At 39.4% G+C, this 27733-nt stretch overlaps 1 protein-coding gene across 5 annotated transcripts; it reads left to right on the plus strand.

Moving 5' to 3' along the window:
• The first annotated feature begins 1548 nt into the window (after positions 1-1548).
• On the plus strand, positions 1549-22386 carry ZFAND4 (zinc finger AN1-type containing 4). 5 transcript variants are annotated; one of them, XM_077183122.1, is made up of 10 exons: positions 1549-1719; positions 2397-2699; positions 9964-10039; positions 10141-10208; positions 10752-10938; positions 14305-14452; positions 15272-16453; positions 17073-17127; positions 19403-19520; positions 21494-22386. In XM_077183122.1, exons 2-10 carry the CDS (start codon positions 2516-2518, stop codon positions 21627-21629), a joined length of 2154 nt encoding a protein of 717 aa, XP_077039237.1. In that variant the 5' UTR covers positions 1549-1719; positions 2397-2515; the 3' UTR covers positions 21630-22386. The 5 variants fall into 5 exon arrangements, with proteins under 5 accessions (XP_077039237.1, XP_077039239.1, XP_054492897.2 ...); XM_077183124.1 differs by having other exon boundaries at positions 19406-19520; XM_054636919.2 differs by lacking the exon at positions 1549-1719 and adding an exon at positions 1952-2290.
• The last annotated feature ends 5347 nt before the right edge of the window (positions 22387-27733 follow it).

The following is a 27733-nucleotide window of genomic DNA, read 5'->3' on the forward strand; positions in this document are numbered from 1 at the left end:
TGAACTTTATTTATAGGCATTACATCTGCTGCATATGCCTTGTATGTGATTTGGACTGCTTCTTTACTCCTTTCTTCTGTGCTTAGAAGGGCTTCAAAGATATGACAAAGAAAAGGATGGTAAATTCTTCTGTTTCTTTTCTGCATCTTTCTTCTTGGGCCTTCACATTAATAACTTCTATTAATATTACAGAGAGGGCTGTTCACAAGCTAAGAACCCCGAGGGCTAAAAGCTCTTGGAGTAGGAAAAAAAAAGCTCCTGCCTTAGTGTCTCCTAAACTTTCATGTGAAAGCTCAGCAGAGAAAAACTCTTCATAGTGCAAGTTTCTATGATGTAGATCAGAACCTTTGTTCCCACCTAGTCTTTCTAAAGTGGCAGATGGAGAGTGTTTGTGCCTTTCCTTGTCTCTCTTCACATATTAAAATGAGGTCTAGGCACTTCACTTCTGGGAGGGCTTGGTCTGAGAGGTGATATTTTGAACTGGGTTTTGGCTAGACAGTTTGGTTTTGGCTTGTGTTGGTTTTTTGGTGATTTTTTTGAGTTTTTCTGCAAATTTGATAAACCACAGTTGCCTATTTCCAGAAGGGCAGAGCTGAAGGCTCAGTATTAAACCCAGAGGCTTTGACAGATTCCCATACCTGCTACATGCTTCTCAAAAGTCATCGTTTTAACTGGGCCTAAAACCTAACAGTGAGTCAGGGTAGGTCTTGCGTATTTTAAAACCTAAATGGAAAGTAAAGTGGTTAATGTAATTAGCACCTGCTAATAGGATGAGCTTGTTTTCTCTAGCCTGTGATCATCCGCGGGCCCGCTGCTTCTGGAGCTTGCCCTGGCCCACCTCAGGCTGAACTGGGAGCGCAGTCGAGCGCTGGCCTTCCGTTGAAGGTGGCCCAGAGCAGTGCCGGCCCTGCCGGGGGGAGGAATGTTCGTGTCCTGGCTGGGAGCAGCGGGGCGGCTGCCCGCGCTGAGAGTCGGCCCGTCCCTGCCGCCCGGGGCCAGCGCTGCGCTCCGACACAGCGGCAATGCCTGGGAGCCGCTCGGCCGGAGCGCAAGGGCTCGCTGCTGCCTCTGCTGGTCAGCCCTGAGCCAAGGCCGCCGGAGCGACCTTAGCCTTGACCTGCCCGGGCCGCCTCCCCGGCCCCGCCGCACTCCGTGTCCCAGGGGCCAGCGCGGCCGCCGCCGCTACCACGTGTCCACCGGTAGCGCTGGGGGCGTTGCACAGACTCACGGAGCGGTTTGGGGCGGAAGGGACCTGAAGGCCCATCCCGTTCCCCCCGGCCGTGAGCAAGGACACCTCCCACCGGAGCGGGCTGCCCGAACCCCCGTCCAGCCTAGCCTTCAACACTGCCGGTGATGGGGAAGTGGATCCGGGTCCTTCCCTGCGCACGCGCTGCCGCCCCGCGTCTTAACGACCACAACAAGCGGCCCGGCGGGTGCCCGCCCCTGAGGCGCCGCGAGCCCCGCCCCCTGGGGGCGCTGATTGGCCGAGGTTCGTGAGAGCGGCCGTCCTATTGGTCCACGGGAGGAGCTGTCACAGGGCGGGGCAGCGCGGGGGCTGCCGGGCGGCTCCTCCCAGTCGTGCCCCCGGCGGCTCCGGCTGCGCTCCCGGTCCGAGCGTCCCGCCGGGCCCGGCCGGCTCCGGCAGCTGCGGCGGGCGGGGCGGCGCGGGGGGAGAGGAACCGTGTCTCCCCCCGAGCGGGCCCGGCGGTGGCAGATGAGGTGAGACCCACCTTCGCTCGGCGGGTTCCGGGCCCTCTGGAGCGCCGCCGCTGCGGGGACCCTGCGGCGGCAGCGGCGGGGCAGGGGGTCGTGCTTGAAGCGCCCCGGGCCCGGCCCCGCCGGCGGGGCGCGCGTCCCGGGAGGAAGCGGGGCCGGGGCAGCGGTGGCGGGGCCCGCGGCCAGCCCGGGGTGCGAGGCCGCCCCGAGGCGCGGCGGGGACTCGGCAGCTGCTCGCCGTCCTTTGTTCGCGGGCGCTCCGCTCGGCTGCCGGGGCCCGGCCCCTGCTCCGCTGCGGCGATGGACGCCGCTGGCACGGCCGAGCTGCCGCCGCCAACTGCCTTTCCTAAGGCCGGAGCAGTCCCTGTTCTTACGCCTTTCTGGAGTTCTGCTCTAGCTCTGACACTGCGGAGGGCTCAGCTCTTGTCAGGAGGCATTGGGCGTCTGGTTGTCACGTCGCTTGTGGAAACAAAAATAACAAAGGTAGTAGGTTGCGTCTGGAATGCTGGCTGGAACTAGAGCCCTAAAACTAGAACGTTGGTAATATAATTTGAGGTTATCTTGCCTTGCCCAGGTAATAACTTCATGTTTCTTAACGTCCATTTTAGACAAAATGAATTTAAATTCTCTTTAGCAGTTACGTTTAGATGTTGTCAGAACTATATTTGTTTGCTTTATAGGTGAAAAATCCTAAAGATGAACAGCAATGCACTACACGTGTCTTCAAAGCTGCCTTGGCTAGAAGTGGAATGTAGTTTCCTGACAGATCTTCTTACAAGGAAGTTGTAAATCCGTTCTAATGGCCAACAAGAAAGAGCCTCCTTTTTTTAATAAAGATAATATGGGACCATTTCACTACAAACTTCCTTTCTATGAAACTATGGAGCTCTTCATTGAAACGCTTACAGGAACCTGCTTTGAACTGCGAGTTTCCCCCTTTGAAACAGTTATTTCTGTGAAAGCTAAAATTCAAAGACTGGAAGGTACTATTCTCTCTTATTTCAGTGTAAACTTTATCACTTTAGAAGAAGTCCTGTTTTAAAAAGCATAACCGCTAAAATCAAATCAGAAAACTTAAATGTCATGTGTAGCAATATGTATAAAAACTAGGTGCTTAGGTTTAATTGAAGTTGAGTTGTTTTTCTGTTCTTTCTGTTTTCTATAAGTTCATGGCTTAGGTTTCATTGCAGTTAGTATGTTTGCTCTTCTGGTGGGTTGGTTGGGGGTTTTTTTATGTACAATTATTAAGGTTAATTGTAAAAAGTCTGTGGATTCTCTGACCCAGGTTGTTTGTTAACTAGCAAGGTTATAAATTTGAGCCATGCAATATATGTATATTTTAACTGAGCATACTTTAGATTTGCTGCTATGTTTGTTGCTGATCAGGTTAGTCAGTTTATGGTTTTTTTATGATACTGCAGTCACAAGAGCAACTGCAGTGCAGGCAAATCCCAAAGGCAGCTTTAAGTTACTTATTTGAATTTTGTTTAGGTGAGTGATCTTTTGCTGGTAGACATCTGGCTGAGCAATGCTTTGTCTTAAAGTGATAAACTTGACACATTTTTCAAAGTGAAAATCTCCTTTAAATTATGAGGCCAGTCCTGATGCTTATGCAAGAAGAATAAGTGTAGGTTAGTCCCTCTTACCTCTTTTCCTCTATGGTGAGGATGACCTTGCATGAGAGAATGTGATTTGAAATATTTATGTATTCATAGTCTTAAGTATTGTATCCTCTTATCTTCTTTTTCACTTTGGAGGCGTTAAAGAACTGCACAGCTGTAGAAGCTGAGAGTATCAGAGTTGCTAATTTTAAGAAAAGGGATCCTCTCCTTCCTTAGTACAGCTGTATGTGTTTTTCATCCTTCTGTCTGTGTGGAACCCATCCTCTGGGAGATGTAATATAATACTGTTGACAGGAATCTAAGATCCTCTCCTCCTCCTATGGAAATCTGCTCTGGTGCATGGAAAAAAACCCAGAAAGCTGGCACAAGTGTTAAAACACACAAGCATTGCAGCAACAGAGGGGACTGTTTACTGGTAGGATGCACACAGCAGAAGCTGCACTGTGCAGATGACCGGATCTTACATCCGTGTAGGTAGAGCAGTGCAGCTCTGGGGGTGGCCTTTTGTTTGCTGTGGACAAAGCTGTAATTAATCACAAGTCAGAGAATGTCTCAGGATGCTCCTGGAGGCTCGAGGTGAAACAAGAAAAGGAAAGGGGTTTTCCTAGCTATAATTGAATATAGGTGTGGGAGACAGGGGTAGAACGCTGACTAACAGTGAATTAAAAGGTAGCATGGACAGTAGAGAACAGAAGAAGGCAGGCTATCTGGGCAGTATCAGTGGTGCTTTAAGAGATCACTGGGATATGTGAGGAAGAGAGATTTGAATTCCTTGTAATCCTAAATATGAGACTGTGAATAGCCATACTCAGTTATACCTACAGCTTACAAAACTATTCTCATTTCTTAATAGAAGAACAGCTCAGTAATGAAGTTATAATCATGCTTATCTGGAATTTTGTTTGCATGTTGTAGTTCATAGGATGGTAAAGTAATTATGGCTTGGCTGCCTGCTGTATAGAATTAATAATAAGTAAATTTCATTAAACATGGAAGATGAGTTCACTGGTGCTTATCATGGAATAGTCAGCAGTCAGTTTGAAATACTTTGATACTTCATAGTAGAGTTAAAATATTTGTACTGTCCTGATTAACGATTTGTGGAAGGCAGAGTGAAAACAAATTGATCAGTTACATCTGGATGAAACAGATACACTATGACAAATTCATTTTATGTTGCATTTGGGGTTGCTATTGCATGTAAAATAATAATTAACAATTTTTCAGTGACAAAGTTCCTATTATAGTGTGCAAGTTCGAGCAGTAAATCACCCAGGTGGAACAAAAATTCAGAAGTAATTTTGTTGTAACTTAGCATGGGAAGGAGAAAGCTTACATCTGTTCCTGTTTCTGTTGCTGGTTTTCACTTTTTATTATTGTATTGTCTCAGCTTTCGTGGGATGTGAATCTCTCTTATTTAAGCTGCACTTCTGGTCAGAGAATGCCTCCTACAGTGCTGAAAGACTACATGAGGTCCCTAGTTATGCATATTTTCTACATTCAGATGTTGGGGATGATAGTATTTAAGGAAGAAAAAAAAAAAGAGACATTTTGAAAAAATGAGCTGAGACCTGAAAGCTTCCAGAAAAAAATCTAGAATTGTGTCAGAAGTTAACAAATTGTTGAAATATTACCAATACCTTTAATTGTAAGAGGTTAATAATAAAATCAAAACAAGACAAAATTATCTTTGTCAACAGCTAGAAAATCAGTAGATGTAGACTGTCTTCACTGTAATAAAAAAAGCATAATATAGATGGCATGTTAGGAATTTTGTCTGCTTCAGATACGGTTTGTCATTCTTGATGCCTGCTAGTGATCTGATATGGAAAGGCTTTGTTTAGACAGCTGTACTAGACATTGGTACCTTACTAAGAAAGAGCTCTGTGTTTTCAGTGGTTTTAGTCAGTAAAGAATATACATAAAATTTACGGGTTCTAACGCATCTGAAATTTCAGTGCAAGTCTTCTACTCTTAAATTGAAGTTATAGCATATCTGATGTGTGTGATATGTGATTATAACATATCTGATGTGATGTGTGATTGTGTTATAGCATATCAGATCCAGGTATTTGTCCTCAAATATGTCCTGTGTGAAGTAAGCAGAAGATTTGTTACAGTGCTGGCTTTGGAGCCCAGGGGTAAATCACTCCTAGTCTCAGATTCACTGACTGAGCCCTTTAAAAAGGTTCACCTAGGAAGAAATAGCTCCCTTTGTCTGTGCTGGTGGCATAAAAGCTGGAATACACACACAGTGCTGCTAGCAGTGCTACCTACTCAATTGGTTTTACTTGTTAATCAGTGTTGATGGACATGGAGAGGATGGTATCTCTGACTTTCAAGGTGGCACGAAAGACTGAGCTTTAACATGGGTAGTTCTTGAAAAAATCAACGTTTCATTGAAAGAGGAAGTAATGGGGTTTTTAAACTGAGTTCTCTTTGCTTTCTCCATTGCACAAGTCCTTGTAGCTGCTGGACTGGGCAGAGTTTAGTATTCATTCAGAAACACCAATTATTACAGTGTTTTATAGACAGAGCATTCAGGTAGCATATTTGTAGTAGTGGTTAATTAATCTGTTAAAGAACCATAGATAATACCTGTAAGCATATTTGTTGGGAAAGATAGGATAGGAGTTTCAAGGGAGGAGGTGGACTTTAGATTTGGTAACGGTAGTGGTGGTATTATTGTTGTTAGCTTGCAGGAATTAATTTGAATTTTTTAGTATGGAGTGTTAAGGCATTCATTTATGTAGTTAGCTTTAAAATGAAAAACAACTTGGTCATGGTTTGTTAGGTGAGTACTTGCAACTGAATTTTATGAATTTTATGATCTATGTACGTTGAAACATTGACCTTGTTAGATGAAAATTTAGATGCTCTCTTTTTCTTGTATTATTGTAAAGGGGGAAAAGAGAACTAGCTTTCAGAGCACACCTTGATTTCAGTGTTCAGTAGGTGTTCCCTTGTGTTCAACAGGGAACAACAGATGCAGCAGTAATTTTATTGTGTACATGTGTATTCAGTTCATCATATGAGTTATTTTTCTTTGGTCTTTTTGCTGTCATTATTTTGCTGCCTGTGTACAGCAGCTTCATGTTAAATAAAAGGAACTAGAAGAATGTCAAGCAGACTTCATATGGATGTTGTAATTTCTTTCAATATTCTGTGAATTCAGAGTATGTCATAATGACATTTGTCACTATTTGCATTAGAGAAAATAGCTGTGCTTCTGCCAGGACTGGAGTAAGTGGATTGCACAAGTGTCATGAATTTTTAACAGAACCAATTCTGCGTTTTTCTGTTTGCTACTTTTCCCCTACATCTTCTCTTTGCTTTATGATTTGCCTGTTTACTGTGCTGATAGAGAAGTTCATGAAGCATTTTTAAGCTTGTGCCTTGTCTGAGCTGGGGAAACATTTCTGTGAGTGCAAGACTGCTCATAGTGGATGGCTGCCCAGAGCAGCACCTGGAAGCTGTAAAGTAAGGTTACCTTTGTCAGGAAATTTTGTTGGCCTGTATTCAGTACTGGTGATTTGCTGTCTTTAGTCTGTTCTTAGTCAGTCCCTTCGACAAAGAGTAGGTCAGTACTGACTCTGTTTATGCTGCCATAGTTACTGTCATTCAAGTTAATGCTGAGGGGTTTAACAATTAGGAAAATGGTTTTGCCACTGCAAGTTGTGGGCTTTTGCATCTCTTACTAATGTAGCCAGTTTGTGGAGGAAATAAGACTGTCAGCCCAGCCTCTCTATAAACAGAGGCTTCATCAATTTCAACATTGAATGAAAGATAAGTGCAGTTTGAATTTTGATGGTGAAATATACGTGGCATTTTTAAACATAGGAACTTTATACCCACAACATAAAATCAAGGGGTTTTTTTCTGAAATTCTCAGGGATTTTTTTTCCTGTGTCAAACTTGACAATATCAGTTTCTGTGGTGAACCTACTTAGCCAAAAAGAAGAGTAAGGGAGGGAAGCCTAAGGCTGTATGTGATATGCTGATTCAGAGACAGGATAAGGTAGCTGCTTCTCTCCTCTCCTTCCCCTGTTTTAGTAGGTCACATTGTCAGTGCACCTGCAGCCATTTCAGTAGGTAGTCTGCAGACTCTTCTGTCTCCTGTAGCATCAGCTGGCCAACTCATTTCCATTTGAGCATTGAGATGTAGCTTATTACCTTGCTTACTTCTCAGTATGATTTGGGGCAGGCCAGTGATACCATCATGTGCAGCTTAGGGAGAGGGTATAGTGGATGGGTATCTCACAGTTCTCATTATTGTTGGCAGTTGTACATGATGATCTCATGTGCAAATGTCTCCTCAAGAAATCCTTACTATGATCCAGAAAAGGGTGATGAATATCTTGCTGCCTCTGAAGCTGTAAAGCACATACTATTTCTTCAGTGTATAAATACAGAATTCTAAGAAAGCAGTATAAAAGGGAATAAGTAATAAAGATGTGTCTGTTTCTAATTACAGCAGAGTATCCTCTTTTCATCTGTTCATTTCATCAAAAATACATTGTCATTGTTGAATGAGCAAAACCATGTTTCACTCTAGGACTGCCAGCTGCAAGCCAGCCTTTTTAACAAATGCTCTCTCAGTTTATCAAAGTAATTGGAAATTGCTCCTTGGAGACTGCTGAAACCATAACAAATGCAGACAGTAATCAGATTGTTTGTAATCAGAAGAGTGCAAAACAACACAAAAAACTTTAATGGAGACTCACTGGCTAGTGCCAGCTTGTTCTTTTGCTTACACTGCTGACTTGAAACATAACCAATAACCAGCTACTAAATAGCCAGCAGTGTAGTAGCAGTTATGTTTGTCTACTGTATGAACATATTCTTCTTACAAATGTCCTGTGGACTTCAGAGGGTATAAGATTCCTGTTATATGCAGTCAGGGGGAGTAAAGTTGTCTTGGTTGGTCAGAACAGGGAAGATATGGATATGAGCGGTGGTGAGAAGAGGAAATTGTCATCTTCTGTAAAGCCTAAAGAAAAACAATGACAGTTCCTCCAAAGTGCACTCCCCCTTCTGCACAGGGGTGTCTCCTACTTGCCTGTTAATTGGACTTTGATCCCCTCTTCTTCCTTGCCATTGATGGGTATTGGGAGCTTTGTGCCCTTCCTCTGCCTAGCAAGGGACTACTTTTCTGATCCCTGCCACAGCTTGCTGAGCATTCTCACAAGCCTTCAAAAGCTTAAATGTTTTTGGGAACTATCTGAAAGACTCTGAGCTTTGTGTTCCCCTCCTGCCAGATGTATTTAGGGAAGTCTTACTGTGTATCACTGCCACTTACATTTCCTTTCAGTATCTGAACATGTAATGAATAACAATATTGGATAAGATTGTTTTAATGTAGCCTTTCGGAAAATACATTTATAGATTTTGTCTCTTAGTATGAGAAATAGTGTTTAGGTCCTCTTGAAAAAGTAGTTCTTGATGTTTACAGATATAGATTTTAATTAACATTTGTCATGAATGCACAGTGAGATCTTAATTACCTGAGTTTCACTAGACAAATTGAACAACTTCCTTGTGATGCTGGAGGGAAGATTTTTGGTTGGGTTTTTTTGTTGTTTTTTTTTGTTTTGTTTTGGTTTGGTTTTTTTGGTTGTTTTTTTTTTGTTGTTTTTATTTTTTCAAGGTTTTTTGGGGTTTTTTTGGTGGTCTGAGATGTCCCATCCTTTTGTAACTGTGTTCATTTTTATTCTATCCAAAATTCGGAATGTGATAGCATTCCAGTAAAAATGTGTGAAGACCTCAAATTGTACCAGCTTTTGCTTATTATCTTTAATGTGTATTACATCTGTATCTAACTGAATTGACTATGCAGGCAAAAATTGTGTAGAATTTGGATTCTATTTGTATAGAACACAGATTTTTAATAAGAACAAATACTCAGTATGCTTATTTTCTTTTAACAAAAATAGCCAAATCATCCCAGAACTTGAGTTGAAAGTGAATATTACTGGATATTAGAAATAGCATTTTGATGGCTTGAAAAAGCACCCAATACAAAAGAAAAGTGTTTGTAGGATGAAGTTTAATTAACTGCTGTGGTACTAAACTGTACATGCCAACTTTGAAGTCCCAAACCAAGCAGGGATAAGAACAGATTTGCACTTCTCACCGCTGTAATAGAGCTGGCACCAGTCACTTTAATGTGATTATGTCTGTACTGTGAGTAATACAGAATACCAGTCTATGATTAAATTATTCAGCAGTTTTATAGGTAGAGTTTTATCCTGTTTTTCCCGTCAGTAGACATAAAGTTCTGAAGTTCAGATAACAGGAAAAAACCTCCCTTATCTGATGACTGGAAAAAGCAGGTATTCAGTAAGCCTGAAGCAGTTGAACACTTCTACATGCTGTGCTGAGCCAAAAGGTTGAACTTTGTCTGTGAGGTGAGCTAGAGCCTTCTGAAAATTTTTGGTTTTAATAACTATATGGAGGTTGGATGTCATGGCTGAAGACTGCTCAAGTGCCTGTCCTTGTCCTGCTTCTTCTCTTCTTTCTCCTGTGATCCAGTTTCAGTCAATCAGCCCCACACTCTTCAAAAATCAAATCTCCCCAGAAGTCTTCTTGCCAAGCCTTAAGTAATTTGTTTGTTTCTTTTGTTTAGGTATTCCTGTCTCTCAGCAGCACTTAATTTGGAATAATATGGAACTGAAGGATGACTATTGTTTGGATGATTATAAGTAAGTCTAGAATAAAATTATGTTTCTAATTAATGTTTCTAAATAATTGTTAGCATGAACAACAGAAAATGCTATAATAATTTATTTGTTGTTAATTATAGCATTTCAGAAGGCTGCACTCTGAAGTTGGTTCTGGCTATGCGAGGTGGACCTGTTAACACCAGAAGAGGTAGGTGTTAAGAAAGTTAAAGATTGTGGTTTTCATACAATGTCTTATAACTGTAAAGAGCTTAGGTAAGCATTCTCTTAGGTAAGCATTTTGGACAATGAGACTTCAGTTCCAAATTAATTGGAAAAATACTTAACAAAACTGGGGGGATTTTTTTTCCTATCTTCTCTTAGCATATCAAGTGCACTTTGTTTACTCTTAAATTAAGTATATTTGTATGTACAGAATCATCAAGTCATAAAATCAGCAATTCTTCACTTCAAGAAAAAAATTATCCTAGAATATCATTATATTTTTTAAAATATGGTCATAAGAATCAGGCTTTGCTACAGTCAGATGATAAACTTGGTTATTACATGGATCATCTGTATAGGAGTGAAAATGAAGAAATTCCCTTTATAATTTTCTTGGGAAAAACTGGGAAAAAACTCAACATATCTTCTAGGTTGGGAATTCCTACTATAAACTGAGCTGAGCTCTCAGAGGTGATCAAAAGAACAGTGGTAATACTTTGGATTTACTTTGGTTTTTTTATCTTTTTAGTTCCTGTGAAAGATCCTATCAGGGAAATGGCTGAATACATGGATCCTGCTAGAGACAAGGTCTGGGAGAAAGGGCCGTCCAACAAACAAGTCACCTTCCTCGTGTATCGCGAAGGAGATCGCTTGAATTTCTTCCGTGTGGTTGACCGGGGCGATGGCACTTTAACACCGCTGTCTGAATCTTTGAGGTAAAGTTCATTTTAATCTTTGTATTATTCTTCAAGAGTGGGTTGCTGTGTAATTTTCAGCTGTATTTGCTGGTTTTATCAGAAGAGTATCTGGCATATTGAAAGAATTACTCCCTAAGGGCTATTAAATTCTTGTAACTGTCTGAGAGCACAGTAGTGCTTTGTGGTCAGTGGTTGTGCTGATGGTTCTCTTATCACTGTGTGCATTAATATAGTGAGATAAAACTGACTTCATACTTCAGGCAATTCTCAACATTCCAGCCCTTTCTGAAAAGGAACATGTTGCAGGAGAGTCAAATCAATATTTTATTAGGTATTAAAAACTTCCATTAAGCACTTTCTCTAACATCTTAATGCATTTGTTTAGTTTTGTAAACACTTCCCTGTTCACATAATTTTTTTTTCCTATGAGTGTGACTTGACTAAATGATTAATCAGGAAAATCGTAATTACCAATACAGCCAGATTTTGGATGTAATTAGGCCTCAGGTTAGCTACTGTTGAGGTACCAAGCTTGTGTCAGTTGCTGTCAGAATCCAGTGATCTTATCATCAGAAGGACAGGTATATCACTTTACCTACTACATTGTAATTGTAGTAAACAGTTGGGTAGTCTTTTTCCTAAAACTATCAAAATGGATACCTATTAAAAATTATTGCATTCTATTTGTATACTGCAGCTTTTGGGTAGGTACTTTTATCCTACTCAAGAACTTAATATTTGTACAGCTGTGAGGAAAGGAGTCCCTTTCTGGGAACTACTTGTGTTTTCTCCAAGGCTAAGGCTCAAGCTTCTTTAATTGACTATTCTTGTTTCTGTATGCAAAAGGAAAGCAAGAGCTTTGTGCTGGGTTTTTATTGTTTGTGTTCTGAGTGATACTACTCTTAAAAATTTTTACAAGACATCCATACTTAAAAACCACTGATGGAAAAAAATACCGAAGCTGAATTCCCACATTCAGTCAAATACATTGGGTTTAAGAAATGTGCTGATGCTGGTCAAGTGAACCAGTTGGGTTGGAAGCCACCTGAATTGAAAACATTCAGCTTGAGTTGTTTCTGTTTTTCTGTGCTTTCTATAGGAGTTCATTTATTAGCTTTTCTAGTAAGGCAGATAGTAATTTGGAGGGGAAGGAAATCCTAATTCTTGAGTTTATTACCATGGCTGGGTGAGACCGTGGGAAATGGAAAAAGTAGCAAAGGGAGAAGAGAATGGAAGCAAATCAGACCTTTTTGTTTGATCTTTACAAGTAAGAGTAAAGGGTCACTTTGAATACTACTGAAAACTACTGGTTTTCCATACTGACAGGTATGTTCATATGTGTGGGTATATTGGTGACTAAGCATTTTGAAGCATGTGTTGTTTATCATCCTTTTTCATGTTGCTGATACCTGGAGCAGAATTCAACTGGAATTTAGGAATGAGACATTGGTTTTGGTCTTGCTTTTTATAGTTCTCCAGATAATTTTATTTTATATGTGCTTAAGTTACTGGATAAAACTTGACAAAAGTATAAATGCATTCAGTGATCATTGTCTCTGGGTTGGAAGAGCATTGAAGCTGTGGTGGAGAACTGGCAGACACTGGTGCCAAAAGGGTTTCAGCAAGCTAATAATTTATGAAACATGCATTTTACAAGGAAGAGCTCAGGAATATTGACACCTATGGACAAAGTAAATATAAAATTTACTCATTGTAAAATGGGCTGAAAATATCATTAATATCAAAACTCCCTGTCCAACTTTTAAAATCACATTAAAGCAAACAAAAAATCCTTTTGTCGCCTTTTTTTTTTTTGGTGTGTGTTTTTGGCCCCAGTTTGTCAGAAAATGGAACAAAAAGATAACAATTATTTTTGCATTAAAAAAATCAAAAACCAACCAAACATGAGACATACCACTTTGCTTTCTGTCCTTACCTAGCAGGAAGGGACATTCAGCAAATTCTTTTGAATTGATGATGTAAATCTTTGTAAAGATAAATTTTTGAAATTATTTTTTAGTGTTGGGTTTTTACCAGGAGAAATATGTATATGTAGTATATATGCTGACTGTTCCCATACGGAATTGCTCAAGTTTTGGTAAGAAATGTCTGGTCTATTTTGCTGACTTTTGGTTTGAATTTGCTGCTTTCTTGCTCTTCACACCATCTCCCAGTGTCTCACTGTCTCTCCATTCCAAAATGCCTTTGGAACTTTGTTACATTTTAGGAACTGGATTTGGAGAGTCAGTGCAAAAAATGCTGGCTCTAAAGGCAGCAAGAATGTTTCTAAGAATCAGGTAAGATGCAGCTCTAATTAGTGATATTTTCTTTTTGGTACTGACTTCCACATGACTTTTAGTTCTTCCTTGATCTCTTTCAGAGAGTAGAAACTTAAGCTAAATCTACTAAGACATATGTATGAATACAGGGGAATTAGGGGAATTGCCTGATTGTCATGATTTCTAGATGCTGACAATGTAATGGAAGAACTAAAACTTTGTTAATTATAGCATTTCAGTGCTATACACTACCTACAGTGTTGAAAATGCTGAAAATCAGTTTGTAATGAATTGGACAGTCATAATGGTTCTTTCATTTCACTGTCAAATGTTGAATGTGTTACTGATCAATCCTTCATTGCTTCATAGGAAAAACAAGTTAGATGCTTATTTTTAAAACCTTGAGGTTTAGCATTCTGTTAAAATGCGGAATGGAAGAAGGAAATGTCATGCTATAAACTTCCAGTGATTGCTGACTTAAAGTATTTTGTCTTGGGACTAGCAATTCTAATCTATTTACTTTTTTTTCCAAATGTGAGACTCTTTGGAATCTTTGGAAACCTAAACTGATCTTTTTTTTTCTTTTTTTTTCTTTTTTTTTTTTATTTTGAAAAGGAGAAATAGAATATCACATCCACATGGGTGACCCCTCCATTTCCATTTATGGTGAGAACACCCCTCAGGATGGATAGAAATTTGGACTTTTCCTTCCATGCCAGTGTCTGGTTAATTGGAAAACTGATCAGCTTGTTGTCTGAGTCACACACTTAACAGCTTTGGCCATGTCTTCAGGAGACATTTGTGGAACTGGATATCCCCTCTGTGGGGAAAATATATAGTGAGTGTGAACCAACTGTATATGCTATAACAACTTCCCAGAAGCGTGGCTGTGTACAGATTTCAGCGACATGTCAGCGACTTTGCCCTGATAAGGGATGCTTATGTGGATAAATGGATTTGAAATATCTTTGCATACAGTTTTACATAATGTTTTGTCAACAGATCAACTACGGATATGACTTCCTAGTTGTGAGAATACTCTACATTGAAAATGTAATTAAATTACTTCATTAGAGGGTGAATACAAACTTTCTTTTATTTTCAGTGGTGGTTCAGTTTATAATTTATATGCTGATGATGAAGATGAGACAGAGGCATCACCTTCTGGCCAACAGATTATTGAGAATTCAATTACTATGAACAAAATGAAACTGCTCAAGGCAAAGATGGAGAACATGAATCTGAGTAAAAAGGTGAAATTGTGATTTCAATTTTTCTGTCATAAAATGGCGTGGTCTTTCCTTTTGCTGCCTTTTCTTAAAAGTTGATCAGATACTCTGCCATATTGAGAAGTCAAGTTATCATGGGTAGATGATTTCTCAGCTATTGCTTATGTAAATACTATTGTGTAAACATTTTGCTGAGGGGTATTGGCATTCCTTGGACCTACCTGCCTTCATTCAAAGAATTGATTACTAGTCCTGGATTTATTTGCAAGGGTACATTTTTGGGGTAGGTGGGTGGGTTTTGTGGGTTTTTTTTCTTCTAATACTTTAAGTAGCATTGTTTTGCAGTACTGCTCTGGTAAAAGTCCTTTCTCTTAAAATGAAATTTCTTTAGATATACTGTAACTGAAAAGCCTATAAAGTGAAATATGGGAATGATATTATCTTGAAAATAAAGCATTAAACTGGTGCTCACATGTGACTAGGTTACCTAGATGTAAAATGAAGAGATTATACTTCCTTACATTTTTTGTTCTGTTTGAGACCTGAAGCTCCTCTGGATAATTTTCATGGCATTCTGGTTTCCTTTTTCTGTTTCTCTGATATATCACCTATTCAATGAAAATATTTCCTGATTATAATCTTTGATTTTATTACTCAGATGTTGGGGTGAAGTCTTGAATGGCTAGTAACATATGAGGGAGTAGAAAGAATGGCTTACAGTGTCTGAATTCCTCAGAATATATTTTCAGTCAGGTCTTTTGAGTGCAACTGGAATTCAAATACTAATTGTTGTTTTATCTGTGATTTTTTATTTTGCTTGGGCTTTTTTTTTTTTTTTAATAGCCTAAGAAAACTGTCAAGGTGAAGCCTCGGCCTCCCATGACTCCTCGACCATCGAGTGGCTCGGTGGCTGCTGCCCGTCACCGCTTCCTCAGAGTGCTGCCCCACATTGGACAGTCGTGCCTACCTCCTCCCGGGCATTTGCATCAGTCAGAATCTCCCCAAAACGCACTTTCAGCACTGGCTACTTTGGCCACTGCTGGTAGAACAATGCCAGCCACTGCTAATCACTTCCTTAAGGAAGATGACACTTGGCAGAGCAGCTCTTGGTCTCAGCCAGTCAATAGCATCAGGTTACCACCGAAAATATCTCGTGTTGAACTAGAAAATGCAAAGCTGCCTACAAACAGTATTCTGACTCCTGTTTCATCCCTGTCTGCAAATTCAGAAAAAGCACCTGAAAATCCAACCTCAGCGAGTGAGGAGGATGCTGTTTTGTTTCCAAATCTAACGAATGTGGAACTATATGGAAGAGAAGAAGAACATCTACCTGAACCAGATGGTTATGCTTTTTTAACAGAAGGAAGCACTGCTGAACAGTGTAGTGAGATATATGACATAGGAAAGGTGAACCCAGAGCTTGAACTGCCTGATGGAGACAAAGATCCTAAGATTGTAGAGCAGCATAGGAAACCTGTTGGCAAAGTGCTGAGCACTGCAGCAATGGAGACTGGTCTTCTCAGTACTCGTGAATTAAGTCCTCAGAAGAATCTGCTTTTGTCTCCCCTGCGGTATTCAGCGCAAGTGGCACATCACAGTGCCCTGAAACCACAAGCACAGCCCAGGTGCTTTGAGGCTGGTAACTTGAGATCTGCAGCCTCCCCAAATATGCTTCGATCATTGGAAGTACGTAGTATAGCAGACTCCTCTTTTCCTAGGACCACTAGATTTTGTAGTGTGAAAGTAGAGTCACTTGGCAAAAGACCTGATGTAATTTCTAAAGCAGAGACTAGGGACATCACAGATGTGGCTAGCAAGGCATCCAAAGAACCTGCGAGTTCTGTAAGTAACTTAGGATTTCTGGCTTCGCTGGCCCGAAGCACAAACAGGGAAAGTTTACAGAGTTCCTGTGGGACTGACAGCTTTCGGACTTCTGGTATTGCACTACCTACAAGCCTGCAGCATTTTCAGGAAGAAAGCTTTAGGAAAACTGCTCCTCCAAACGAAGCTGCTGAATATATTCTAGTGAGTAAGCACTTGTCCAAAGAAACCAATGTTTTCCTGTTTTTGTGATACTGATGTTACAAAACTACTGTGTGTGTATTTGTGTCTTGTCAGGAGAGGCAGATGAACTGTGGGAGGTGTATTTAAATCCCTGAGTGTCTTAAACTGTTTTCTGAATGGCTTATGGTATCTAAACAGCCTGTTTGTCTAAACAGGTCCTAGAAGTAATTTTTCATTAAGATTAAAGCAGTTATTCAGTTCACAACTGAAATTATGAGTTACTGCGTAGTGACAGATTTATGAGTGTGCATGTGTTAGAAGCATCATCTGGCTTCTACTGCTCACTAACTGTCATTTATTCCAAAGTGTGCCCAGTGACTGGCACATACGTGCCAAGCTTCTGCTCTCTAATGTACTTCATTGTTTTAGTGTATTTTGAAGTGTGGGGACATTTATTAAACAGCCATTGAGGGTAAGGCTTTATGTTACAGAATTGTAACTATGTGTGCAGAAGTTGTCTTGGACTCTTCGTGGGTAGATTGATAAAACATTGATATCAAATAAGCTGATAGCACACTACCTACTTTCCCATTTAATTTCCATCTGCTAGTAATCTCCTTGTGGAAATTTTTTTTTTTAGTCTGCGCATGGGCTTGGAATGAATGGAAGTATGGCAGCTGTAGGGAAAAGAGTAGGTAAGTAACATATAATAATTAAAAATGACTCTTTAATCTTTTCTGATACATCACACATATAGAGGACAAAAATAATTTATCTTTTTGAGGCATTTGGCTTCTGGAGTCCTTGCTGTATTATGCTTCTATAGTTTGGTTAGTCTTTTAATATTTTAAGCAATTCTTAAACAAGCAGATGGGATCCAGATCTTAGATGGACCATAACTGCAATTCTTCCTTTTTAATACTTAGTGAATCCTGCACATCATCTATAGATCTAAATGGGAGCTTCTGTGCTAAAGTTTCCAAATTATCAGTTCTCTGAATACTTCTGAGTCTATTAAAATCAGAGCCAAATTTATCAGTAGCATTGTCTTTAGTACAGAAAAAGTGGGGAGGAAGCAATAAGGGCATGGATGCTGCAGAACACTGATATAGTGCAGAAATTTTACTGGTTTTTGTGCTTGTCATTCTTTCCACCCTAGCCTTGGTAACTGTGGAGTGCTTAATGTTTGACATCTACTGAAACAGAATGTGTTATGCATAGATATTAACTGCTTATGTGATTAATTCTACTGGGAGAAAACGAATTGTCTAAATTAATGCTTTTAAAGCTCTTAAGAAATGAGCTAAGAATTTTCAGCACATTTAGTTTTTCTTCTATGTATCCTTGACTTGCAGTTAGCAATTTTGCTTTTCTTTCTGTATGACCTTAGGAAGAGGTGGGTATGTATTGCAGATCCAGGTGTAGAAAATGAGCTAGACAATAGATGTGCAAATAGCAGCTACAACAGAAAAAAATACGCAATTGTAATGTTGGAGCAAAAGCTGCTAAAACAGTGGGTTGTGCTGTTGTTTCACAGCTGTGGGTGCAGCTTGGACTTGGCAGTCAGTTAGTAAACAGGTCTGTCCTTTGCTGCTCCAGAGGTGCTACCTGAGAGCCTTGTCTGCATATGGGGAAGCCTGCTAATGCCTGAGTCACTTCGGATAGGACTGTGAAGAAGACACTCCTCTGGTGAATCTTGTGTTGAACAAAAGTGTATTTTCCAAAAGATGCCAGATATGAGTTAGTGTGGTCATATCCTGCAGGCTCTTGACAGAGATGTGGTAATGATCTGTTATAACTGGCCAGAGGACAGATCACTTTTCACTGTAGTTGCTGTAGGGATGTAAATGTGAAGGCAGGTGTATTGTTCTTTCTGTCCAAGTAGGTCCACAGGGCCAGCTGTCCTCAAGCTCTGTCTCTTTCACAAACTGGGCTAGCCAATGCTTCTGAAATTGTGTGCTTTTAGATGAAGAAATTGTTAGCGTGGACAAATGTTGCCTGAAAATTTCATTGCTAAATAGGAATGGGGTGGGAATGGTTGGTAGTGATGGCTGTCATGTGTAGTGACTGCCTGGTGCTACTATTGAGTGTAGTCTGCTGCATTCAACTTAGAAATGACTGTTGGGATTAAAGGCGTGCTGGACAAAAAATACTTGAGAATTCTGGAGAACTTTTTGGGAACATCCTGCCAATATAGCAGTAGAAACACTGAAAGAATTTTTGAGAGGCTGCATTGCTCATTTTACTGATCCAGATGTGGGAAATATGCTTAAGCAAGTTGTGGAGAATGAACTTAATTCCACAGAAAGAAGGGAGGAGAATAAGAAAGGAGAAGCCTTTTCTTTATATGATCTCCAGTTAATAAAACAAGAGCCAAGAATTACATGGCAAAAAGTAAAAATAAAGTAAATTTTTAAGTGTAGAAATTTTACAAACATCTGCAAAGTGCCTAATATAACCATATGACTAAGTAGAGGCCTGTAGTCTAATACTATACTTTTCTTGCAATTATGGAGTACCAGCAATATTTTAAAATGTTGCAGTACTTATTTGGCAAACTAGTATACTGAATATATTGGATGCTAGGTACTGGAGTGCCCAGTTGATTCTTTGTAAAGTCATTGTGCACAGTGCTTTCCAAGTGACATTCTGTTCATTTTACACCTGGGAAGACCATTAACAGATGTGTTTCTTGATTTGTTCTGTAACTTCTTGCTTACGTGAACTTTTAAGGGCTGTTCAGAATAACAGTTCTGCAAATTGTGATGCTTCTTCCAGGGGTGTTCATAGGCCTGAAGTGTGTTTCCTGTTTTGGCTTTCAGGGTTTATTTTTCTCCTCTCCTTTTAGACTTTGGGGTTCCCACTTGAAGTATCCTAAGAAATGCAAAATAAATCTTCATTTCAAAAGATAACATTTAACTTGTTTGTCAATAAGTTAAAATGTCTTTGCTGTCTTTCTACTTCTGAAAGCAGGTGAAGCAACCCATCTTCCACCTGTGAATGGCTTAATTCAAGCAAAAAAGAAAATTTCAAAGCACTGCTTTCTTTGTGGCAAGAAAACTGGATTGGCAACCAGCTATGAGTGCAGGTAGGCTGAGTATATAACCAGCTGTTACTTCAAATTGATAGCTGAGTTAACCAAAAAGTTTTCTTTCCTGCATTGTATTCCTTAAGCATAGCAAATCGAAAGGCGATCTTCAAAAAAGTTGCAATTCTCAGTTCAGCAAAACTGCAGGAATTAGAACTCAGGAATGTTGCCCCTCTTCTGCTCTTGAGGTGTATGTTCTTCCAGGAAGGTCAAGAAATAGAAGGTAACAGAATGGAAGATACCAGGAAATGAACAAGATAACAAAAAACAATGACACTTTTTACTGGTGGGAGAAGAACTTGTTACAGATACACATTCTGCAAAGTTTCTCATCAATAATGATACCTTTACCAACTTGAGGAAAAAGCAGGCTTGGTATAGTTTCTCTGAAATGTCCCTCTGATTTCTCCCTATTGCAGCACGTCTTCACAGTTTGTGAATTTATACAAATCTGTATTCAACAAATTTTTGATGTGTGCTCTGCTTTTTGCAAGACTTCAGTTACCTTTGAGCTTTTAGAGCATCTCAAGCACAGAACACCAGAGTGCTGGTCCCCCAAATCCTTACTTCTAGACAACACTGTGAGACCTGGTGCTTGGTTGTAGTCTTGGGAAACTATAAAAAAAAGAACAAAAAATCCCCAGACGAAGAAAACTAACCTCCAAACTGACAAAAAAACTCAACAACAACAAAAACCACAGGAAAAAAAAAACAGCTCTCTCTGTTAATCTTAGTTTTCAAAGTATTTTTTCCCCACAAGGTATTTTTTTCTTAGTATTCTTTCCTATGGGCTAGTCAGTGTTGGGAACTGCTGCACTATGTGGGCTGCATTTGGAGTTGATCTTGGTTCATGCCAACAACAGCAAAATGAAAAAGAACTTCTGCCACTGGGGAATTGTATAGAGAATTTCAGGGTGAGGAATTATCTCCTTACTGACTCTTCAGTCTCTGATTTTGAAACACTTTTGGACACTGCTCACTTTCCTGATAAGCAAGTAGCTGCAAGCTCTTCTAAAAGTAACTAAGCAGCTTGCTTAAGGCTAAAAATGAAGGGGGTAATGGCTCATCTCCAAGAATAGCATTTATTTTGATTTCAAAAGGAGCAACCATAGGACCTTTTACTAGAAAGCAGGGTAAACCAAATAAAGAATACAGTCATATGAGAGAAGTTGTGACTATGGGATCAAGAACCAAAGAAAAGCAAATTTATTTCCAGGCACACAAAGCCTCAGGAACAGCTGCAGAGTTAATTATGAACCTAGATAGATAAATAAATAGGGGATTATAGTATACAACATCCAAAGTACGCTTTTCTCCTGGTAAGACTCTTAGCTGCAGAACTGTCGAGTTTGAAGCAAAAATCCTGGTCTTAACTCATCAAAATTGCAACTGATATTGGGTAGATGAACCCTATTAAAGTCCTCCAGGAAGTTATGTTCCCTGTAGTTTGTCTGATGTCCTAACAGCTGACTAAATCTGTATTTATTAATCTTAAATGGCTAATTTGAGTTTATGCCAGAGAGAATTGAGCTGAAAACATCTGTCTTGATTGTCTGAGTGATGTAGTGGTTTTGAATTGAAATGCCTTCTATGGATTTCACCTGAGGGAATTACTGCCCATGGTTTTGTCCTCTGAATTCTACCAACTAATATTGTGTGAGGTCCTTAAAAAAGAAAGAAAGCAAAACAAAGCTCATAATTCTTAATTTATAAGTATATTTGACTCCTTACTAGCTGATTCCTGAAGCACTGATCTTGCTTAGCTTCCCACCTGAAGAGACTGTTGGGTCAAAACTAAAACATTGTGTGAAAAATGTCATTCTGTGTACCCCACCAGTTAATGTTACCAGTCAAGGAGTAACAATTCAAACAGCTCTGTCATCTAAGACATGATTAAGCAAAATGGCTCCCAGCATGTCAGAGCATTAAAAGCTTCTAAAAGCTTGTAACTTGTAATATTCTTGATTCTTCAGATGTGGAAACAACTTCTGTGCAACACACCGCTATGCAGAGACTCACACTTGCACCTACGATTACAAGAGTGCAGGACGGAGGTATTTACAGGAGACCAACCCCATCATTAGTGCACCAAAGCTTCCCAAAATTTGACATGGTTGTGCTGCATGTGGCCATTCTGCCATTGAAGAATTGTTCTGAATTGAGAGAAGCACTTGCTTAAACTGCATCATTTTGCCATGCTCCCTATTTAAAGATTTGCCAAGTAACAAAAGCACATGAGGATGCATCGAAGAATAATGTGAACACTACTGCAGTTAAAACTTTTCTTCTTGAGTGAATGAAAGGTTAAAAATTAGTTTCTGAAAACTTACACTATGATTTAACTGTTACTGCACGTGTTGTGTTTTATATTTGGAAAAGCTATTTCACTAGACAAGTCTTTAAAGATGCACTTTACTAACTTTACTGTATAACCAGAGTTGAGGGGGTGTTGTAATGAGGGTGTCACTTAATGTCTTCTGTACTCTTGTTTTTGTCCATTGTGTGGTATCTTCTAAGTTATTTCACTAGAAAGATCCTCCTCCCTCCCCTTTCTTCAAACAGCCTGTTTTGAGATTTTAAGGGGATAGTGTGTTCCACCCCTCTGTTTCATTCTGATTGATATTCGTACATTGTGTGTCCATTCTGAAAATTACATATCATCTTAATCACATTTTCTTAAAATAATGCTGTTTATATGACAAGTTTGTTTTTAAATAGAAGGTTCCCTGTTTGTTGCCATTAAATATAAGAAACAACTTATTTTAACTTTTTTTGTAATCCTAGATTTTTTTAAGACTTCACAACTTGCTTTGTTAAGATGTTGAATGCTGTTACTGGAAGAAATTCTAATAAATATTAAATTTTATTCTTGTTTATGCTGTCATAAATGCACAAAATAACTTCCCTCTTACAGTGTGTTCCTAAATTAAAAGCTGGGCTCTGTTGGGAGGGTATATTTATTTTCTTCTTCTTCACACTGTGTGCTTTAAACAAACCTCCTGAAGTCTTACAGGTGTACCAGCAAAGGCAAAAGGGATGCACAACAAATGGCCTGTATTAACCTTTCTCCCCTCCAGCTGATACAGTATAACAGCAGTTCAGTAAATGCATTTACTTTTCACTTCTAATGATTATGTAGCCTCTGCAGAAACTGCTTTTGGAAGAATATATATATTTTGGAGGAATATACCTACTTAAATACTTTCTTCTTTCATTCCCTTAATGCTTGTGAAATATTTTTATAAGCATAAGTTGCATTAAGTCTTCAAGTATAAAGAGATTAATAAAAATCCTATGACAAACCACCAAAACAAAAGAAATACCCCCCCATTGTATCTAGGTAATCACATGTCATGGTCCCTGTCTTGTCAAAGTCCTCAGCTACTTAGTTGGTATTAAAATGATCTGTGCTGCATTCCAGTCAAAGGGTAGCAGCTTTATGAGAATGATAGTCAAAAGGTGGACAAAAAAAGAAGAAAGATGACCACTGAAGAGGGAGAAGTAACTTGAAGAATCTGATCTTTGGAGGAAATCCATTTTGTGTAGCCCACTTCAAACTTCTTAAACCTGAAGTTTTCAGAGTGATGAGCTTGGGAAAAAATGTTCACAATCATTCTTCTGGGTATTGATAAGATAAAGATATCATTCTATGTGTGTGACTTCTGTGCTTGTTATAACTGGAGGAAGTTCCCCTGATATGACCATTGTGTTGTTACTGAGCCATGCTATGTACCATGAACTGCCTGCAGTTTCTTTCATCTCCAGCAAGGGACAGTGTTTGATGCCAAAGGAAGAGAATAAGGAATGTGACAAATGCACAAGTGTTTTCACAACAATGACAGCTCAGCAACATTCTCAAGACAGGTATTGCACTTCTTGTAGGTACAATAGAGATTTGGCAAGAAGTGGAATTATACTTTGGTCTGTAATCACTTAATCTGATTTTGTATAATTGTCAGGAAATCGTTTTGCAGAATATTGGAAGGGCCATACTCAAATTTTAGTACAACTACACAACAGATGCATGGTTGGAAGTCTCTGAGTCACATCTCAATTTTGACTCTCCCTTTCTGCATATGTATAATGAAGTGCACAACAATGCTTTTTTAGAATATGCAATGCAATAATAATCTAATTTCCCTGTGTATAGCTTCTCATAATTTTTATTATACTTCATTTTAATTATACTTAATACAGATACTTCTTGTTCAGAACTCCACTGGTTTTGTTCCCATGAAGTGTTACAGGCATTAATTTCCAACCAGTAGTACAGCCACAAGAGAACTTAAATTTGAAATTAACCATTTCCGTCATTAATTCAGATTATTGGCTTTTGCCAAGTCCTGTGTTAGTTTCTGCTATGGATTAATTACTGTTTACTGTGTAAACTTACCTAAATGGTTTGGGGTTTGAGTATTGGTGTACCATGCTGCTGTGCATCTGCTGAACACAAATGTTTAGCTTCTCTGTGTTCATGTAATTAGATTACTGTATTATAAAGAGTTTACATACTGGAAGTCGAACAGCTACTTTGGTGTGTGCTCTTCTATACCTTCCTGCCAATTTTTTTTGCTTATTTCTTTTATGTGTGAGGCAAAACTAGGCTGGTCTCTTGTTGAATGATCTCCAGGATTCTTGTGTCAAATTGATAGGCACCACAGAGGTGTCAGAAATGGTTTTGGAAGTATTAAATACTTCCTTTCTCTGGAATCTCTAGAAGCCCATGGTGATAAAAACTTGTCTGCTTGCGATTTCTATCTATTCAGTTTGCAGTCCCCTGGGATGTATTGCAGTGATGCCTTCTGCTCACAGTCTTCAGTTGTAGACAAGGCCAGAATTGTTAATTCATATTACAAAATACAGATTGTTTCTCTCTAGGTTTTTTTGCATACAATGAATTATACACTTTGCTTTCTTTTCAAGTACTTCCAGATTTCATAATGGGGCACCATCTTTTGGGTGTGAATTGTGGATTTGGCATTGCTTCTGCCCGTAAGGAGTTGCTTCCACCTGCAGCTTTCTTGGGTCATGTTTTTCCAATCTTTATGTAAATCGGGTTCACCTTGAGATGCATTTGACAGTTTTTCTGGTATTAGCATATTAGCACTGAGCCACAGTTGCTTACATGAGAACATTTATGGAGCTGAGAACCACATCTGGAAGCGAATCCTCTCGTTCATGCATAACTTCTCCTACACATGGACGCTGTGGCAGATTTTGCTGGATTCCTCTTGTGTTCGTTTCGTGTGTGAAGCTGCAGAGAAGCAACACCAGGGGGAAGCAGAGGCATTCAAAAATGGCAAAAAAGTTTTGGGTTTGTCCAATAACGAGATTTACAAAATAAAAAGCGTGTTTAGTTGTTTATGGCCCTTACTCAGCCCACTCTGAACACATCTGAGGAGGTCAGCAATAGTGTACATTCCTTTTCCTAATTCCAAAGGTTTTTAAAAAATTAGAATGGAAGAGTACCTCAAAAACTTGTTTCTATGTTGGGTTTCATGATACAATTTATTATGTAATCTTAATGTGTTGAAGACTAGACAGCCCTCCTCTCTTCCTTCCCACTAACCCTGCAAGAGTGGATTTCAGAGGTGTTTGTTAGCCAAGCCATGTTGGATGATATGTTTAGCTATGTTTACCAGATATGTCTGGTAAAATACTGCATGTCCCTATAATATCTTACCTTAATAAGGCAAGTGTTGTTGTTTTTGTTCTTATGGGTTCAGAATGAGGATATGAAAGTATAAATTCAGTGGTGTGTGAGGAATGTATGCCAGTAACTGCTCAAGTGACCACTCTTTACTGTCTTGCCTAGCCTTGCAATTCAAAAAGCTTTACAGTGGCAGAAATTTATTTCTAAACCACACTTTAAGGCTGTTTCAATCCTTTTTAATCCAATCTTTAGAAAGACTTATTACTATGTACCATATATATAGGAAGTGTATATATAGCTCCATAAGAATTATATTCTAATCACATCTGGATGGTGAATTATTGCTGAAATTAGGTGTTCTGCCCAGTACCAGAAATTCAAAATAGTACCTAATCACAAAAATTGTATTATTTACATGGTACGTGATTAAGAGTGTTAATGAGCAGGAAATGAAAACACTGAAGTTTTCTAAAAGGAAAAATTGGGGATTTCAAAAAACCCTCTCTTCTTTCTCTCTGTGTGAGGGTGTTTTTTAGCAAATGCATGATTTTTTTAAAAAGTGAATAATCTTTTCTGTCTCACTTCTACTCATAAATTTAATGTGTAGACAGTCTTTTGTTTTTACTTGAACTAATGGGAGTTAGATTTATTTTGCTTGAATCTTGTACTTAAGTGCTGGAACCATCGCCCATAATGGGCCTTATTTGCTAAAAGCCTGCACTGGCTGATGCAAAGTTACAGCACAGATATATAATTAAATACTTTTGGTTTTAAACGTGGACTTGAGACTGAGAGTTGAGTGACAGGATTTCTTCTTAGCATCTCCTGTCTTGCCAGCAATCACAGATAGTTTGTTTTGGGAAGACATAGGTCTCATCAAAATAGACTGGATTAGCCTGAGATCCATCCAGCCCCCAATCTGTCTCTGGGAATAGGACGTAAGAGGCACTTCAGAAGGTGCAAAAATTCCCTTACCAAGTATTCAGGAACAGGACAGTGGATCCTATGCTAATGACTAGTCTGAATAGTGAAGAACTTCATATCTCAGTGTGATATTAATTTGGAGGTCCATAAAGGTCTAAAACTATTTTTGAATCTTGATAGATTCATAGTTTCACTTATTTATATGGGTGATGTGAAAGGAATCTTCTTTCACTGCAGTTTTGAATTTCCTACCGTTTTTAAATTGAAATTCATTTGGTCCAGTATTATGAGAAAGAGAGAACAGTGACTCCTGAATATTCAGTATGTTCTGTCTTTGAATCACATCCCCTCTTACTCATCTTTTTTATGGTAGCAGTTCACTGTCTTTACTATTTCAGAGCCTTAATTATGCTTGCTGTCCTCTAAATCTCCTCTAATTTTGCATTATACTTTGTCATCTGCAGTTCTCTGGTTCCCATTTTCTTGTATTGCGTGTTTAGCTAAAAGCTGCTCAAGGCACTGTTACAATGGAAGCCTCTAAAATTGTAATTAAAACAATAGCAGGTGAAATATGCCCAGGGTTCTTCCAAGGAGGTCCTGTAGAAATGCTTAGGAGTATTAATCTTCATCTAGTCTGGACAGGATGTAAACAGCATTTGTATGAGGAGGAAGGCAGGAAAGTGCTGTAAGGAGAACATGTGGCTGAGTTTAGCACAATAGCTGTGCTGCTGAGGAAGATGCTGTGTGGGGACTGTTACACAGACCCAGACTGCCTATTTTTATACCTGCACCACATCTGCATGTCGGTGGCATGCAATCTGTTAATTGCAGCAGGGAGAGCCAGAGCTCTGTATCAGCTGCTAAGAGGTAGGCTTGGAAAATGGCATTCTTCCTCTGCATATTTGGGGTAAATTACTTTCTGTACATTCCTTAATGGTCCAAGTAACAAATGTGAAAGTGAAGCAAACTGGCCAGATCCTTTTTCCAAATTCTTGTCATAGAGGAGAAAGCTTTATTTTTTCTCTCTTTTCCAAAGCAGGGGAAGAACATGGTGAGCCCTAGACCCAGTTGCAGTACCACCTGACTTCTGGAGAAGCATTACTTGTCCCCAAGCTTTACTTTTTTTCTAGTAGTGCATATCCAGCCTTTTATAAGCATTAAATTGACTGGGATACAAAGAAAGGGCCAATGTACTTCCTGCTCTTTTTTCATTTGGATACTAAATGACAATGACTTGCAGAGCTATAAGCTTTAATTGAGTGTGACACCTTAACGTTATGGATAGGATTTCTCTCGAGCCAGTTCACCCATATCCAGATAACTAGTTTTACCTAGACAAATCACCTCAAAAGGTCAGGTTGTTGTTTTTGCCAGCCTTTAGTTTTGAGGCTCAGAAAGCTTCTACAGAGGACAGTGTTTTTGAGGCCTGGGTTAGGCTTTAATTCTTCCAACGCTTATCTGCTCTGAGACAGATTCAAAGCAGAATCCAATATTTTCAGTCTTCAAAGGCACCCTCACATGGCTGCTGAAGAATTGCTGAAGTCTGCTGGGGTGTGTTGTCCTAGGCCTGTTTGTCACACACCATGCCAGATTAAACCTGCTGCGTGTAGGGCTGGCTGCAGGCACTGTCTGCTGC

The sequence above is a fragment of the Agelaius phoeniceus genome, chromosome 9, assembly GCF_051311805.1.
Source record: "Agelaius phoeniceus isolate bAgePho1 chromosome 9, bAgePho1.hap1, whole genome shotgun sequence".
Lineage (NCBI taxonomy): Eukaryota > Metazoa > Chordata > Aves > Passeriformes > Icteridae > Agelaius > Agelaius phoeniceus.

Excerpts from the sequence above, each read along its gene's own strand:
- ZFAND4 (XM_077183122.1), top strand. The coding sequence starts at position 2,516 with ATGGCCAACAAGAAAGAGCCTCCTTTTTTTAATAAAGATAATATGGGA. Across the intron at positions 10,040-10,140 it reads TATTGTTTGGATGATTATAA|CATTTCAGAAGGCTGCACTC; the intron begins GTAAGTCTAGAA and ends TGTTAATTATAG. Across the intron at positions 16,454-17,072 it reads AAGCTGCTGAATATATTCTA|TCTGCGCATGGGCTTGGAAT; the intron begins GTGAGTAAGCAC and ends TTTTTTTTTTAG.